We start from the raw sequence: 18,371 nt of genomic DNA, 5'->3' as shown, positions 1-18,371 counted from the left end.
AGATAAAAGTTTGGCAAGTGATGCTTGCTGTGCTGCTTTAATTTGTAAGAACGAAGCGAACTCAGATGTACAGGATCCTCTCAAGAGCTATTGTAATAGGTATAGTTGGGGAAAATACCGGTGTAGCATATTTAGTTTTTTAGTTTAACGAATTAGTTTTTTTAGTTCCAACATTGTGTCGTTTCAAGAAAGGCGGAACAACAAAAATTTTAGAAGGCACTTCGGACCACTAAAGTGCGATGAGGCGAAAGCCATTCTTTTCGGTGGAGGCGGAAAGCAAGGCGTCCGTGTGTTGTGCGATGTCAGCGCACGTTAAAGAACCCCAGGTGGTCGAAATTTCCGGAGTCCTCCACTACGGCGTCTCTCATAGCCTGAGTTGCTTTGGGACGTTAAACCCCACAAACCAACCAACCAACCAACCATTATGGCGCGGTGGATCGCAGCCCTCCACTACGGCACTTCTATCTCCCTCTTCTTTCACTCTCACCTTCATCCCTTTCTTTACGGCGCGTACATGTGTTGCCCCGCCAGGTTGTTGCAGTGGTAAGACGCCTGACTACTGTGCCGGAATACCCGGGTTCGAACCCGACCTCGGCGGCTGCGTTTCGATGGAGGCGAAACGAAGAGGCGACCGTGTGCTGTGCGATGTCAGCGCACTTTAAAGATCACGAGGTGGTCGAAATTACTCCGTAGCCCTTCACTACGGCTCCTCTTTCTCTCTTTCCACTTTCACTCCCACCCTCCTCCCTTCCCTTACGGCGCGGTTGCGGTGTCCACACAAAATAAGTGAGACAGTTACCGCGCCTTTCCCTTCCTATAAATAAATCGAACCCGACCTCGGAGGCTGCGTTTCGATGGAGGCGAAACGAAGAGGCGTCCGTGTGCTGTGCGATGTCAGCGCATGTTAAAGATCCCCAGATGGTCGAAATTACTCCGTAGCCCTCCACTACGGCTCCTCTTTCCACCTTCCTTCCCTTACGGCGTGATTGAAGTGTCCACAGAAAACAAGTGAGACAGCACTGCACCTTTCCCTTCCTATAAACCGACCAGAAAAAAAAAAGCCATGTGTTCGCGGAGAATTGTGACATATACTGCGCCTTTTCTATCCTGAAAATGAATTTTAAACGCTGCTGATGCCTGCTGTACTAACGCTTCATAGACATCTGGGTCTGCCTGTTGTGTGGTGCAGCGTTTGAGGAAGCTGCAAATGAAAGGCGCCGCACGGACGCCTGGATCGGACACCCGGGGGGCGTATTTGGGTTTGCTCGGTACGGTGGCTCCGCAAGGGACAAAACGACAGAAGAGACGAAGAAAGCGGGCTGTTCCGACTAGCATCTACCGCCCCCAGGAGCCGAGCAGCCTAGCGATTAGCGGCGCATGCTTTTTCAATGGGCGTCATGTTGGACGCGGCACTAGCTTGAGAAAGCCTACACTACTACTACTACTATTACTACTACTACTATCATTTTTATTAACATTATTATCATTATTATTAATAATATTAGTAGTAGAAGTAGTAGTAGTATAGAGGTAGACTCGTTGCACTAAGTTGGCACTGAGTTGTCTATAGGTAACGGCCAAATTAACTGGCTAAATATCTTCACAGTTTTAATTATTAATGATAATAATTTGTTCGCAGGAAGGGAAAGGCGCAGTATCTGTCACACACGTGTCTGTCGACACCAAGGGATGAAGGTGTCCACAGACAAGCGTGGGACAGATACAGCGCCTTTCCCTTCGTGTGAACCAATTAATATTATTATCATTAATAATTAAAACTGGGAAGATATTTAGCCAGTTAATTTGGCCGTTACCTACAGACAATTCAGGGCCAACTTAGAGAAATGAGTCTTCCTCTATACTACTACTACTACTTCTACTACTACTACTACTACTACTAATAATAATAATAATAATAATAATAGTAGTAGTAGTAGTGGTGGTAGTAGTAGTAACAGTAGTAGCAGTAGTATAGGCTTTCTCAAGCTAGTGCCGCGTCCAACATGACGCCCATGTAAAAAGCATGCGCCGCTAATCGCTAGGCTGCTCGGCTCCTGGGGGCGGTAGATGCTAGTCGGAACAGCCCGCTTTCTTCGTCTCTTCTGTCGTTTTGTCCCTTGCGGAGCCACCGTACCGAGGAAACCCAAATACGCACCCCGGGGGGGGGGGGGGGGGGGTCAGCTTCGTATATGCATGTTGTTGTTGTTGTTGTTGTTGTTGCTGTTGCTATGGCTGTAGAAAGAATGAAAAGAAAATGCTGGGGCCTGCTACTAGTTCTGTAGCTGAGCCACCTCCGCTGCCTCGTGCGGACAAAGAAAGTAGTGAAGAAAAAATGGCTGAGGCTTAGCTTGGTTAAGCCTGGTCAGATGCGAAGCATATTGATTGCTAAACTCGGCTTTCCATGGTTACACTTGGCTAAACTTTTCTTTCCTTGGTTACACGTGCTTTTACAGGGTTTAAACTTGGAATGCACAAAGCCTCGGGAACCTTTTGTGAGGGTCTACTGGAGTCGAGCGTTGTTGTTGTGGCTGTAGGAAGAAGGAAAAGAAAATGCACAGGCGTGCTACTGGCTCTGTAGCTGAGCCACCTCCGCTGCCTCGTGCAGACAGAATAGGAAATAGATAAAAACAAAAAGGAAGAGGGAAAGAAAGACGCGCGCCGCAACAACAGCCGTCGTCCACCACCGAAGCGGTGGCGGGTGCAATCACGGCCTACAACAGATAAAAATTTGGTGCCAGGCTAGCCCCCTACCTGCCCCAGCCCCATCAGAGGAGGGGGGGGGGGGGAAGGGGGGGGGGCTTCTCTGGAGGCGAGTTGTTGTTGTTGTTGTTGTGGCTGTAGGAAGAAGGAAAAGAAAATGCACGGGCCTGCTACTGGCTCTGTACATGAGCCACCTCCGCTGCCTCGTGCAGATAGGAGAATATAGAGAAGAAAGAAAAGCAGAGGGAAAGAAATACGTGCGCTGCAACAACAGCCGTCGTCCACCACCAGCGGTGGCGTGTGCAATGACGGCCTACAACAGATAAAAATTCGGTGAAAGGCCAGCCCCCGCCGCAAGCAGCGGTGACCCACCTGCACCAGCCCCATCAGGGCAGAACACCCCTGAAGGGCGGAGGCGAGCGCAATCGTCTCCCCTGCGCTATACCACGTGGTCCGCACAGCGTGCAACCGCAGCCGACGGCGCGAGCCGGTCCCCCTCTCTCCTCTGTCGTGACGTCAGCGTATCACGTGGTGTGACGTCACCATACCACGTGGTCCGCACGGCGTGCAACCGCAGCCGACGGCGCGAGCTGGACCCCCGTCTCTCCTCTGTCGTGACGTCAGCATATCACGTGGTTGACGTCACCATATCCTTTCCGTTGACTTTTTATACGTACCAACTGGTCCAACAAGCTACGCTTCTTGAATTCCTGTTAACACTGTGCAGCAACACAAAAATGATGCACTAGAACGCGAGGTTGAATGCAGCATCGAATGACAGTGCGAAAAGCACGACTTCCCCACCCCTTCTCCTTTTTTCTTTAGAACTTAAGCACACGTGAACTGCGCCTGAATGGTATCTTTTTCTTATGTCATTGAGGGCGCTACCAAACGTGTATGACTTTATTCTAATATGTGCGCCCTGCACGGCCCCTTCTATTCTTTCCTTGCATTTGAGTGCTCGTTATCGTTACCATGACAACACCGAGGGAAGGTGCGGGGTGCATGTGGTCGCTACACCAAAGTAATGCGAACCAGAAAAACCTGCCGAGGGCTTCGCTCTGATTTTTATGAGCAGCGATTCCCCAACTATAGGGCTTTTATGCCTACGCAGCTGTCATTTCACCCCCCCCCCCTTCCCCTTGTTTTTGTTTTGTTTTTTTTCGCCCCACCCACCTCACAGATCTCGGCACCGTCTGTTTTCAGTACCTTCCTCGATGCTGCTGCGTTGTTCAGAAGTGGAATGCGCTGATCTCGAGCACAAAGTTAGCGAAGTTAGTTTTTACTGCTTCTTGAGCGATGAAAGCGTGACAGACGTTGTCCTGCAAAGAGCGAATAGCGAAGTGGCAGCCGGGAAGAGCTCACAGGATCCGCTGCATTGACTTATTAATGGTGAGTACAGCGCTTCTGCTGCGCCAGCCATTAAGTGCTAACGTGGTAACTAAGGCGCACTTTTTCTTAGCGGTGCGGTAAGCAATTCTTGCTTGTTCATCGTTGAGCTCAGCAAATGCGACCGGAGTTATGCCGTTCACACGCTCATTTGGCGATACTTTGAGCAAGCTAATGCCCAGTTTCAATAGGAAAATGCTCACCGCGGTGCGCCATGACTGTCCTCTCCGGAAGCCCGGTTATAAAGGGCGCTACCCAACTAATTCAGAATGTAGGCCGTCTGCTATACGTCCCCTGAAAATGTAAACACCGCAGGGAGCGACTGTTATACCTAGTAAAGCGGTAAGGATCGGTTCCTCCGCTCTGCTTCTGCCGTCCTCTTTCTCCTAACAATCAAGAATAAGAAGGACTGCCGTCATTGTGCGATTCGAAACTTTTTCCTTTTTTTCACCGTTAGGTGTCCATACCCAGACCTGGTCATCGCGATGACATTCGACGTCCCGATGACAGAGGTTATATCGCTGGGCATCACGGCTTTGTTGCTGACGAATGCAAAGTCTGGCCAGTCGGCGAGTTTCTTCAGCAAGCTGGGCAAATTCTTCGTCTTTAGAGACGGAGGCGTGCACCATTCGGGAGAAGCATTGTATCTAACATTGCCGTCACTTCAAGTCTATGAATATGGCAGAAAGGTGTGTGGCTGATAGTTTCTTGCACTGCCATGTTATATGCAAACGAGACGTAGGGCAGAAGTGCATGCCAGTTCTTGTGGTCGACGCTACGTAGTACGTAAGATCATACCTGTCAGGGTCTTTTTAGGCGTTCCGTCAGTCCGTTCATCAGGGGCAAGGTTATATATCTGGGGTTTGGGGGTAGTTGGCGGTTGTCCTACGGTAAGCTGTGAAACTGAGGCACATTACTTCCTGCAGTACCTGCGCATTAAATGTGGTTTTGCGGTCCGTGATAACAGCTGCAACCATAGCGAAGCACGATGTTATCGACCCCCCCCCCCCCCCAAAAAAAAAAACAAAAAAAAACAGCGTTTTCAGCATCAGTACCACGCTGGAGGGCTTTTGTTTCGCAGTAACACGATAAATAATCGATGGCAACAACAATCCACCTGTGCCCCTGAGATGATGTAGGAAACGGCCCCAATAAGTCGATACCGACTTGGTGAAAGGAAGCTTTCGGCGTATGAACATGTTGGAGCAAACCGACAGGCTTCAAAGGGTTATCTTTCAGCACTGGAAGTCCCGACAGAATTTCACATACTGTCTCACTGTGGCCGCAAGTTTAGGCCAGTAATACTTCTGCCATATGCATGCCAATGTGCGTCTGAAGCCAAGATGTCCAGAAGATGGTTCATCGTGGCAGGTGCGCAGAAATTAAGCGCGAAGAGCGACAGATGCGACGAATAAGTACATATATGGGCTGAAAAGCTATATGCGCTTGTACAAGACGTCGTTGCGCATGGAAAACGAGGCCAGCGCACGTGAGGAACGGCGAGGTGGTTGTGGCGTGCGACCTTCAAGGTAAGCAATGAGTAGGAAAAGCTCAGGGTCTCCACGCTTCATTTGAGCAATTGTTGACGTTGTGACTGCTCCAAGGAAGGCGTCATCGTCCAGATCAGCGCCAGACATCTCGGCATGCATTCTTTTTCTTTTTTTGGTCACACAAAGGATGGCAGGGAAATCATTTTAATAGTCGCGCCAGGTCCGAAACAGGTACGCCATCGCGGGCACAATACAAATAGAGGTATACATGATGTACTAGAAATGGATGCCTGGGGAGGAGAAAGCATTTATCTTTGTTATTTAGGAAGGCGACGTTGGGTAGAGTTTGATATCCTGTCTTTTGGCGGCCTCTGATAGGGAGCTTGCGATGCATGCTGGGTAATCCGCCATGATAATGCCGACAGCGGACGGCGGGCAGCACAGCTACCATAGCGTAGCCAGGCTGAATTGACCGAGTGCCTTATTGTTTTCGACGCTCCACCGGGCAAACACGCGGCTGTTCGTGCGCTGCCCTTACGTGCGTGCAGGTTTAGGCAGATTCCTGAGGAACGTATGTGTGGACGCTGTGCCCGAAAGATCGGGCACCCTATGAAGAAATGAAAAGCGATGCGGCGCGGACCCGGTCAAGCTACCCGCAGACGACTGACTGTACTATGTGTCTGGGTCTGTGGCCGCCAGTCGACATCGCCGTCATTCAGGACTTCTAGTTCTGGCGATTGGTAGTTTGATACTTGCCCGCATTGGCGTTTGATTTGATACTTGCCCGAATTGGACTCGCGTCTGTTGGCCCGTGAGAGCCATTCGCGTCGGTGTCGCTAGAGGGATCTTTTGCCTTCTCGCACTCGTGCAGACGTATTTTTGGAGTCGTGAAGAACTCGCAGTCGGCCTGTCCGACCACGTCAGCATCGTCTGCGCGCATTACACGACCATGCAGACGAAGCTGTGTGGCACTGCCGCGCTGCGTCGGCTGTTGCCGACAACATTATTGCGGATTACCCAGCATGTATCGCTTCATGCTAAGTACCCAACCGGCAACTAAAGCAAGAGGCTTCACCAGCAACCAGGACGCCTTCCTTCTTTCTTCTTTCTAAATTTTACTTCTTTATTCGTCTCGAGCTCCTTCTAAAAAACGCTTTAGCTACTCCACTGCAGGGTCGCAACCACGGTGGTCGCAACCAATGATTTGGTTGCGTAACAAGAAGTTGGTGGCACGCATGCGTCAAACTGTCGCCGTCCTTCCACATCCATCTGCTTACACTTCTATCCCTGTTTTAAAATGCGACATATCTCCATAAACACAGCCCTCCCAGATGTTCATACTCAATCGTAGCTTTTCACGTTTGAAATTGCCGCTTTTTTGACGTCGAGGAAACACGCTGCGAATTGTATAAAACAATGGCTCAAATTATGAAATGAATGCATTGAAATAAAAATTTCAAACCAAATGACTGCAGCGATCCCTGAAAGAAAGCCACGGAGGATACTGATGGTAATGAGGATTGAGTACTCTCTCCTTTCCGGTCGGGGAGGGCAACAAGCAAGGGGAGTTGGTGACAGCTGAGATATAACTTGGCTGAGCGAGCTTAGCGACCGCCGCGAGGCACGTGAGAGGTGTTTCTGCGCGAGTATGACTGAGTCTGACACAGCAGGTCTCGTGCCTTCGGTACAAGAAGGCGTTGAGGAACAGGATGACGTCGTTGTCCGTCGGCTCGGAAACTGCACCAGCGCATTTTGCGATCCCAGAACAAGGGCACATCGACTTATTGTACTTTTCTTCCTCTGTTTCCTAGCTTTCGGTAAGCTGATTCATTTTGTTTGCCTGCTGGCTCGTTCGAGAAGCTGCGAGATCTTCCCCTGAACAAGATTAGTTGCTATTCACCAGCTGCAACAGCAGTAATTGCTTATGGAGCGCTTATTGGGCAAGCAATTAAGGTGGAGCGAATTGGGCTTGAAAATGTGGAGATAGCGTTAGTAACTGCCATGATTAACTGTCACTTGTCCAGCTTTTCTGTGTGCGTAGCTTGTAACTCCGCGTGCGAATTTAGCGCGTCTCCGCATTGTATCTAACGTTCTTTCTTCAGTCAAACCAACGCCTCCAGTATAGATGAGGCGCTGGTCAAACTCTCGGTGATTTGTGTGCAGTGTGCGACGTTCGTTAGTACAGTTTAATGAACTGTCATTCATTGCTGCGTTATCAGTGTGTACCCACGAGGAGATAGTTTCCGTGCACGCCAGAGCCGAAAAAAAATTGAAAGTGGAGCGCGGCTTAGTGCATATGAAAAATATTCCTAAGGTTCTTATACCAGTAATCTTATCTTGGAAGGGATTTCCTTTGTTCCTCCGTTATCAGGGGTCTCGGGGCGGCGCAGATACGTTGACAGTCGAAGATTATAGGTTTGTAGCATGACGCTTGAGTACTTGTGCAGTTAGAAGCCCCTTTCTTTACTGTAACATCATTCATAGAAACTGATTGATTTTGATTTTGTTTTTTGCTTCATCAAATTTGGTCTGTATGCTATTACTATCCCTTGTGGGAGCTATGCAGTCATAAGTCATTAAATAAAGTGCTTTCTCTTTGTATTCAGCTGTCTAATCTTGGGCATTTCTTTTTCTTTGTGTGTGTCCACACGTGCAGGTAGCTATTACTGCTTCGACAACCCTGGTGCCTTGCAGAGCCAGATTGAAAATGTTATGTCTGTACGGGCTTCAGAGTTCAGCAGCCTGTACTCCTGGTACTCATGGCCAAACACAGTCCTCTGCTTTGCGGGTGGCTTCCTCATCGACCGTGTCTTTGGCATCCGCCTTGGTGCCTTTCTCTTCTCATTCATTATCATCGTGGGCCAGGCAAGGCACCCCTATTCTAGCTCCATTTAAATCTGCCCAAAATGTTTATTCCTAGAAAGACCCCTGCTAAGTGGGCTCCTTTTTAATGTGAAAGCATTACTAACCCCATCACGAGAAAAGTTGGTGATATTTATGGAAGAACGTACAAAAATAGTTGGCTGTGCTGTAGCTCTGATTAACCTAGTTGAATTGCGAAAGCAACGACTGCATGGCTACGCTTGTGGTTAAGCGTTTGGTTTAGCTCTATTGTATAAACAAGACAATCTGTTCAGGTAACAACTAGGCTTTTATTCTTTATACCAATGATGACGCTGCAATTATCATTGCAGTAGTGGGACTTGGTTTCCACTCTTTTGACGCCGTGCTCTGTATCTGCCGAGGCACTGTTTAAAACAAAGTCTAAATTGCTTCCCCTTGTGTGTGGTGCGTTGAGGTTGGTGCTGGCTCGACTCAAGTAGAAACTGCTCCTCTGCAGCTTGAACAAAGGCGCAGTTCTTGTCTTTATTAAGGTCCCCCGTCACGACAACCAACTCCTTTTCAGTTTGGCTAGGCATTCCGGTAGCCAGAATGTCCAACGCAGTTTCAGCGCTGGCCTGGGGAGATATATACACCCCAGTTACTATGACCCCCGTCTCGCACAGTTTTACACAGCGATGGCAGCGGCGTTGATGGTGGCGCCATTTGTTGGAGCGTGTTCTGTTGAGCACATCTAAGTTCACCGGCATTTTAGTTGGTAGTGTTAAAGGTGTTTATTGCATCTAAATATGAGGGACACTTAAGCTCCGCCTTTAAATGACTCGATAGCGTAGGCTACCAGCCCCGATATAAAGCCCTACTTTAACCAAGCCGTATGAACGTGGCTTCATAGCCTAGAGGGGTAACATGAATACCGGGGTCCTGGCAGGCTGATTCTGACATAACTTTCCCATGTGAGACAAGAGACCCAAGTTGGCAGCTCCTGCCATGGTTTCGTTGCGCCTGCCATTTGTGGCTACGGCATACGACCATATGCGACGAGCGGAGCTGACTGACGTAGTGTTGCTTTCGCAACAAAAATTATGAGCTTGTCTTTGGCTGGTGGTGTTTAGCCAGTGACATGGATTGCAGACTCGGAGGTGGCGTGTCTGAATGTGTGTTTGTCCAATCCTCATCATGAGCATGCTTCTGGCAGGGTATAGTCGACATGGGACATGGCAAATCATGGATAGGTTAGCTGTTCATGTGATGGCACACAGACCACATGCCATAGCCAAATTTTCAGTAGCTTGCAACTTGGGTAGCACATTTGAAATGGAAATTGAAGCCACTCGAGGCCCTTGAGGGAGTCAGACATGCAATGCAGTCACGTTTGTATGGCTTGGTTAAAGAGGGGCTTTATATATATTTCGCGAATGCCAATTTGGCGGCATGTATCGCAGTCCTTCTCGCGAGCTCACACCTGGGGGGTGGGGATTGGTTGCATGGCCAGGCACTGATTGGTGGGCTCATAGCAGTGGCAGCATCCAAGGCACGAAATTCGAATGCCATCATCATGCCAATGTATGTAAAAGGACATGTATAGTCATGAATGCTGTAACGTAATGCAAGGTGTAGAATATGTACAAGCATTGTGCATAGTCGAAACTCGGGGTCATTGCACAACTTTTGCGTTCTCGTACGTAAATGGTCTTAAATGTTTCTGCCGAATTTTTTTACATTTGGTTTTGTAATTAGGGGGGAAAAATGCATGAAAAGCTTGTGGAGTAGTTTGCTGTACTCCTTTGGCAATGATACCTGTTTTATGTGAGACAGCACCGATTTTTTTTTCTTTAGTATTGGAAGTACCTGACCATTCCATTCAAACTGCTTTGCAAAACATTGCTTGACTAAAAAATAGACTGGTATTTTTTTTTTTTTAATTGGAGCCAGATTCTCTCTTTTCTGTCAATCCCTGAAAATTATAATCATTGCACATTATCATCGGCAGTTAAGACCTTGGTTCAGAAACACACAAATGTACTGTTTTCTTAAATTAGAAACACTGCTTCCACACATATCTCATGAATTTAGTGCCATTTTCCTTCAAATAACCAATTGAGTTACCCGCAGGGGGGTTTTGTGGATAACATTGGGGGACCCAAACAAAGCCACTGCAGCAAGGCCCTAGACAAAGTTCATGGCCTGTCTCTACTTCTGCAGGCCTTGCATAGGCTGTCGGTACCATTAGCCTAAATTGGAGGAACTCTACCTGGTCAAGCCCTACTCTATTAACTCTGTACTGGAAATGAAAATCAATTTTTTGCTGCCATTTTCATCCTATTTGTCATGGGGAAGAGGCGTCTTGGACTCTCCTACGGTGAACAAGTGTCTGAAGGATTCTCTATTGCTGGTGAATATACAGCATTTTGCATTTATATCGTGAACACTTTAAAAAAGTTTCCCGCTTCAACCGCTGGTTTGTTTGTGGTGAAATTGCGCGCAGAGCTTGTGTATAACGGTAACTTTTGTATCATGGCAAGTTTTACAATGATACTTACTCGGTTGAGCCGTGAATGATGCAAAACTGTAATCACCTACGTAGAAATCGGCGCACCAAAATCTGCAAAAGCCATCTTCTCGCTGGAGAGCGTTGGTGGCGCCATCTCTACTGCAGTTGAAAGTGTCATGACAAGGTGCCGATGAGAGCTTTGCAAGGTACGTGGGCCATTTGAATACGCTGTTGTGTAATTTGCAAATAAAATCGCTGCACTAGCATAGGAAATAAGTAAGAAAACTCAATCCAAGAATTAGCGATGTCGTCCTCAGCTGCTCAGGACTGCGCGATGTCTTCCACGAAAGCAGACTAATCAGCTGAATTTGATAAAATGACCCGACAAAGCAAAGGAGTTGAAACAATGTCTTTTTATTGTTAACACCGCATCAAATCAGTTGTATCTGATATTTATTCGCTAAGTTGGACACAGTGTTCAAAGCGCTTCAGTTGAAGCAAATGAAACACTTGAATAGGCGTATTCAAACGGCCCACGTACCCTGCAACGCCCCCATAGGTGCCTTGTCGTGGCGCTTTCAACTGCAGTAAAGAGATGGTGCCACCAATGCTCTTCAGCGAGAAGATTGGCTTTTGCAGGTTTTGGTGCGGCAATTTCTACGTAGGTGATTACAGTTTTGCATCATGCACAGCGCAACCGAGTAATTATCATTGTTAAACTTGCCACGATACAAAAGTTACCGTTCTACGCAAGCTCTGAGCGCAGTTTTACCGCTAACGAGCCAGCGGTTGAAGCAGAAAAATTTTGAGTGTTTACGATAAAAACACAAAATACTGTATATAATGGGCCCCCTAGTTTGTCTCGGGCCTATGCTTTGTTCATGCTCACTGTATAAACAAAATTCTTGGTTCTCGAGCATCGCAACAGTGACTACGGAGATTGCCTGCAAATGTACCTTGATGGCTTAGTGAGCAAACCTGGGCAATTGTGCTCGTCCGCATCTGTGATCCATGACCTCTGGATATGTTGGACAGAAGTGGGGACGACTACTGAACTTAGTGGTGTAATTTACAGCGGCATAATTTGTAGCCAATTGGGTGCCTGAGAGGCAGCTTTCTACATATGAGCCTTAAAAGGTCGTTATTTAAGACTCATTTAGCTGCATAGCATCTTCAACAAAGAGCTGTCTTGCACATATCAGCCAGCTTGTGTTAATTTAGTTAAAAAAACTCAATCACAGAGGTTCTGCAGTATGCTTCCAGTAGCTCCCCTCTCACATTGAAATTGCTGGTAAGATTTCAAAGGATTTCCTTGCACAAGAAACTCGATCGAGCTTACCAGGGGTGAGAGTTCCAAAGAATGAAACTTTTCCAAAATTTCTGGGCCACAGCTTTCGTTTTCCTTCAACCAGCTGTGCACCTCCCTTGTGAGACACAATATCTGTGGTCTGTGAGGAGACAAGGCCGCTCTCTTGCACTGCCTATTCACTGACTTTACCTACACAGACATGGGGGCTCAAAACCTATTGTATTACATCACCTGCATGCTGGAGTTGGGTTGTGGTTGCAACGCAAAATTTCATAGTGTGTTTGAGTTGTTATCATGAGAATGGAGCATTTCTGCGCAGCCTGAAAGGGGGAGTATGCCATTGGTCAATGAGCATCTCTTACTTGATGTTCCCAGGAAGTCCACTGACCGCAGTGCAGTGATATAGGTTGCTTTTGAAAGTCTTAGAGGACACTGGCTTTCCAGCGCTGTTGCAGGAGCTATGTTTTATTTAAACTGGGTAACACAGGTGGGGGGGGGGGGGGGGGGGGGGGAATTGCTGGCATGCTGGTTGTAAGGCTAACCTCATCTACCTTTCACACCGCTACCACCGTTGTCTGATGCCATGAATATCGCATCTCATTTAAAAATAATCATTAGGTGAATACTATATGTAATTATGCATTGTGTTGTTGGGGGTGGCACATTATGCTAGATCAAAAAGCCTAATTAATATATATGCCAAATTGACAATGAGGTGTACAAAGTGCTTCAATTCCACAGCAATGAAAAATTACAGCTATGTGGTGCAATGTTACTTCTAGCGAAGCAATCCCAAGGATATGAAACTCTTGAAAAAGTGGGTTTTGCAAGTTGGTACAGGCATCACTAGGAGTAATACCACCCAATGCAGTGACCCATTTTCACATTTCTCCTTCATCAAAATGCCACCGCTGCTGCTGGGATCAGACCCAAGAACTTGTGAACAACTGCCAAGCATCACTGCCATGGAGATACTTTGGCAGCCACTTAGTAGAATGGTAAATGGAATCAATAACCTCTTGTCTTCTAAGAAGAATAACCAAAGATGCATATTTATCATAGCAAGATGAAAACAGCACAAAGATTGTAAACATGTTTGGTCATCATGCTGTCTAAAAGGAAGCAACAACCGAGATCATAATCTCAAGATATCCTTCATTAGGATCTGTTTCTTTTATTTCAGGATACAAATATACCTGAGCTGGTTGCTTACTGTTAAAGCCTTGCCAATTTAAATACTTTTGTTGAAACTATATTTCAGGTGGTCTTTGCTATGGGAGCCTTCGTCAATCGCTTCTGGTTGATGCAATTGGGAAGATTCATTTTTGGGTGAGCAGTCCCTGACCTTCATTTTTGCACTTGAGCAGATTTTGACCACACCTTCATACATGTTACGCCTGTGTGCTTGAAACTTTTAAGATCTGTTTATGCTTAGCTAACATGTATTCAGTCTTGCAGTTGATAAAGTTGTTTGCCTTTCTTTCTTTCGTTTTTTTTTTTTTTTTTTGCAGTCAGCATTGCATCTACATAGACATATTAACGAGAACCCTGTAATCATATCAACTGCAAAAATCTCCTCGGAGTCCATATTTCAGAGAAGTCAAAGTACAATGGTGTATAATGGTCTGCAGATTGCCATATAATCTGTGATTGGGCAGAGAAAATATACTATTCTGATGACTGGCACCAATGCTTTATGTGGATAGTTGTTGCTGATGAATATATGTACACATCTTTTGAATGTCATGTCAACTAGACGGATTTGGAGCAATCTGCAAGTGATACAGAAAAAGTCTACTGGCAGAAGCCCACTCATGAAATCAGAACGTCATGGTGTATAAAGAAGGAAGGAATAAACTGCAGTAATTTTAAGGGCAGCATCACACAGTGAAAAGGGTGGAATGGACAGTTCTTCTGGCATCCTGGCTCAGTGCAAAAACTTAAGCTGTACTGTCAACTGGTTACAGAGATCATTGGCATCCTGTTACTGTTTTATTTAGAGCTTTTCTTCGCAGGGTCGGCGGTGAATCTCTGGCTGTTGCCCAGAACACCTACTCGGTGGCCTGGTTCAAGGACAAGGAGCTGAACACAGTCTTCGGCCTCCAGCTTAGCATCTCGAGGCTGGTCAGTGGTTCATATAAGACATTTGGCACCTTGACAATGTCAGAATTTACATTCTGTGTAACATTCTGTGGTCAAAGACAGCCAGACTTTCTGAGCGGTCATACCTGAGTACTGGTCACATCTTTGTGTGGCAGTATTGAAATCGTAAAAGGGCTGTTGAGTGAAAATGAAAGGTGGAATGTGTGAAAAATCTTTGTCATGAAGTAGACATGTTTCTTGTGTTTAGTGATTTATTTTCCACCCAGTCAAGTTCTGCATTGTGTATTGCGCCCTTTCACTATCTCACTGACATCAGCATGGATTATGCGAATGCCCTGCACTTTATGGCACATTGGCGGAACCATGGCAAATGCAACTTAGTACAGAATAGTTGTCACATTATGCCATTGCAGGCATGATGCCCAGCAAGATCAGCTGTAAAGCAGCAAGTGTCATGCAGATAACTCAAGCCACAAGACAAAACACGAATGTTCCGAATTATTAGCAGTAACAAACAGTTTCTCAATATTTTTAATAAATACATACAATTATTACTCTCTACATCTAATTCTGTTTGTCATAAGATGCATGTACCTAAATGCTGAGTGGCAAGCTGTGCCTGCCGAGACAACTCAGTGCACAGTGAGGTGGCAAGTATTTGCAGTTAATGCTTTATTTCACACTTGTCAACAACGCTATGGAAGGTATAGCAGTGTGAACAGTTGGTAGGCTTGCTTGTGCCTTGCATCCTTAAGTAATGTCCTGAAGTTTGTGGCATGGCACTGGTTGTAGTATTCCAGTACCAATCCCAGGTTCATATTGACTGTCATCGAGGCATTTAAAATGGCGATAGCTTTTGTTCTGGCTTCTCATTTTGACATGATGCCGCTGTAATGCAGGGGAGCCACAGTAGCTGTAGTCTGACTCTGCCTCTGTTGCATGCTGGTGGTGCTATGCATAGGAACCAGCCTAACCGACGTTTGGCACTCGCTTTTTTGCGTCCTGCGCATTCACCACGAATGGGTTTGAAATGGCCCAATAACTAATGGAAAGGTTTCTCCCAGTTGCCTTCCTTTCAATGAACAACTTGCACATCTGCTGCATGAATTTTTTTTTTAATTTTATATTGCAAAGTTTAGATATAAAAAAAAAAATACTTTACAATTTCATCATCTGTTTGCTGTAATGAGGCTTGACTGTAACTAAAAATGCCAAGAACTCATTGATTCAATTTGTTCATTCTCGTGAAAGAATTAACGCATTCTTGAATTCTTGAGCAGCCTAGAATATGTTCTATTTTTGTGCTGAGGGTAATGTGCATGACAGAAGCGACTCATTATGACTTAAAAGGCCTGCTCATCTTAAAATATTTCAGGTCTCGAATTTCTTGTCATCGAAAGCTTACTGAATTGTATTTCTTTAAATACTTGCATTTTGTATTGGTGTAGCCCAAACTACACTCAACAGAGAGCTTTGTTTTTTTGTCTAGCTTTTTATATTCTCTTGGTATTTGCTTGAATGCTGAAGTATACTGATATGGTGTGCACAGCATGTGTGATGCTTCTATTAATGAGCCACTGCTCTGACACCTTTCTGTGTCATTGTAATCTTTTTTTTTCTGGCTACCTGCTGATAAATATAAGTTCTTTTTCTGTCATGCCAGAAACCTGGCTGTTCGTAGTGTCTTACCTTCCCGATTCTCAGTCTCATGCCAGTGCCAAAACTATGGATGACAGTAATACCTGAGGGAAGCACAGTTAAGCACTCACCAGGACAGTACAGTGCTGTTTAGAGCTGCACTTTTTAGTAAGGTAACACATCTCAATTTCGATAATTAAACTCTAAAAGGCGACAAAAGCATTGTTCAGATTTTGTGAACTGCAAATATAGAGAGGCCTGTTTAATGCACAAGATGCTGACAGGACCAATATGTCAGTTTAAATACTATAAATTGATTTTTTCAAGGATCTAATTCTATGCAAAATTTTCTACTCGTCAGAATATTCTCGTGTTGCCACTTTACTCAATGTCTCGAAATAGTGAACTTATGAAAGAGTTGTTTTTGGTAAACCAAATGCTCAAATTGAGTTTCAGTTAATGAGGTTCCAATATAAAGATTTGCTGTTTTCATGCGTTGTTCGGAGTGCAGCACTGTCAGCTGCATGCACGTGCAGTTTGGAAGCACGCATATTAACTTGATCAGTGCCTATTTATACATCGAGGCTGTTGCTGTGTAATGATTGAGATTCCAAAGTGTGCAATTTGCTCTGTCCTTACCTGATTGCTTTTAAATCCAGGGCAGCACTGCCAACTTTATGACCATGCCATTCCTGTATGCTGCTGTGGCAAAAGTATACCCTGGTGTCACTGGGCTGGGAGTGTCTCTTCTCATTGGTGAGTGCAGCCCACTGTCTTCCAACCTGTCTACTGATCTGGAAAGCTGCTGCTGTTTACGTTTTCTCAGGCAGGGCTGCCGTCACTGTCCAGTTTTACGTTCTCGGCATTGTATGTTTAGTTCATTCATAAAACAAGAGTGCCTATTTTCTCTTTTCATCTATTTCTTCTTGCTGAAACCCTTTTTGCTCTTTTTTTTTTTTTTTTTCAAGAAGCTGTGTCCATCATCAACTGCTTATTTTATGTGGCCAAATCTTGCTTGGCATAGCGCATAAAGGAACAAGGGCTGTAACACTAATGGATACATCTGCTACTGACATCCAAGGGGTCTTGTGTAGTGCAAATCACAATTTCTTGCACATCCTTGGAACACTGCACAGTGTGCACTGAGTTCTGCTTTCTCAAGGTGCATCCTGGTTTGTAGCATATTGGGCAGGTATCTATGTGTGTTACATAAGATATCCTACTTAGATACTTAATTAGATGCTCATTGACATGGATAATGAGCTTTCTTTGCTTTCATATTTCTACGAGTGCATGCGCCCGTTAGGCAGTAAAGCATTGCGATTCCTTGAAATGCTTGTATTTCATTACAGGTCATTGTAAACAATGCGTAAGTATGAGAACTGTCTGCAGCAAACTTCCAGCCTGTTTCTCCTTGTTGACATTCTTTATTTCTTTCAGCTGCCTCGTGGTGCGTCATGTCAATGCTATGTGCAGTCGTGCTGGCTGTGCTCGACCGGAGAGCACAACGCATCATGGGGCGTGAGGAGGCCATGACAGGTATGCACTTTCTTGCTGCAATTACAGCAGATTGTCATCAATAAGCTATGGAGCACACCATTAAAGGCACAGTGCGCACTTGTGAACCACTTTTAAACATAGTCACATGAAAGAAGAGACACTTTTCCACAGTTTAGTCAGCAAACAAATGTAGACAAAAATAAGAGGCTCATTGTGAGATACATACTAAGGGAGCCAATAGTTACTGACACCAAGGAATGCATAGGCGCTTTTTTTTTGTTGTTGACATTTATCAGTGTTCAACAATAACGTAATAATGGAAATAATCGATTATAATCTAGAGGAAAAAAATAACCACCTGTCAGTGGTGGGGTTTCAACCCACGACCTCTGAGTTTATGATGACAGCTATTCAATCCTCCAGTTCCTTAAATATGTTTATATTGCGTGTAACCCCTCCTTGAGTGTTCACTAACGCCCCTTTCGTGCTTAGGGCAGATGTGTTACGTGAGTGTCAGGTGGAGCATGATTATGATTTAATGGGGAGGGTAGGACCAGTGCGATAACCCTCTTACACTACCTATGGCATCAAGGCTGCTAAATTCATGGCCTTCATTTGGCTAGTCAGCAATCAAATGTAGGGAAAATGAGGAGCTTGTTAGGAGATGTATACAAAAATACCCAACAGGGCTGACACTGTTGACACTGAGGAAAGCATAAAGGAATCTTTTTTTTCTTTTGTACATTGATTAGCGTGAAATAATAATGTAGTAATTTGGGAGGTAATTTATTAGATACAAAAGATTAGACAACCACAATGGGATCCAATAGGCGGTGCTGGTGAACACTTAAGGATGGTTACACGTAGTATAAATACCTAAAGAGTAGAAAATTGAGCAGCCATCACCATA

At 45.5% G+C, this 18,371-nt stretch overlaps 1 protein-coding gene across 2 annotated transcripts in view; it reads left to right on the top strand.

Moving 5' to 3' along the window:
* Positions 1 to 3,958: 3,958 nt before the first annotated feature.
* Positions 3,959 to 18,371, top strand: part of LOC146199030 (lysosomal dipeptide transporter MFSD1-like) — a 35,831-nt gene continuing 21,418 nt past the window's right edge. The window contains exons 1-6 of one of the 2 annotated variants that reach the window (XM_084594513.1): positions 3,959 to 4,092; positions 8,236 to 8,444; positions 13,482 to 13,549; positions 14,236 to 14,344; positions 16,621 to 16,717; positions 17,402 to 17,500. In XM_084594513.1, the coding sequence (XP_084450639.1) occupies positions 8,292 to 8,444; positions 13,482 to 13,549; positions 14,236 to 14,344; positions 16,621 to 16,717; positions 17,402 to 17,500 (526 nt within the window). In that variant the 5' untranslated portion in view covers positions 3,959 to 4,092; positions 8,236 to 8,291. Of the gene's footprint in view, positions 4,093 to 7,129; positions 7,397 to 8,235; positions 8,445 to 13,481; positions 13,550 to 14,235; positions 14,345 to 16,620; positions 16,718 to 17,401; positions 17,501 to 18,371 lie in introns of those variants that run through there. The other variant, XM_084594511.1, reaches the window with a different exon arrangement.

The sequence above is a fragment of the Amblyomma maculatum genome, chromosome 2, assembly GCF_055883805.1.
Source record: "Amblyomma maculatum isolate TAMU_Amacu chromosome 2, ASM5588380v1, whole genome shotgun sequence".
NCBI classification, from domain to species: Eukaryota; Metazoa; Arthropoda; class Arachnida; order Ixodida; family Ixodidae; genus Amblyomma; species Amblyomma maculatum.
This window is presented reverse-complemented; position numbering and strand designations above follow the sequence as displayed.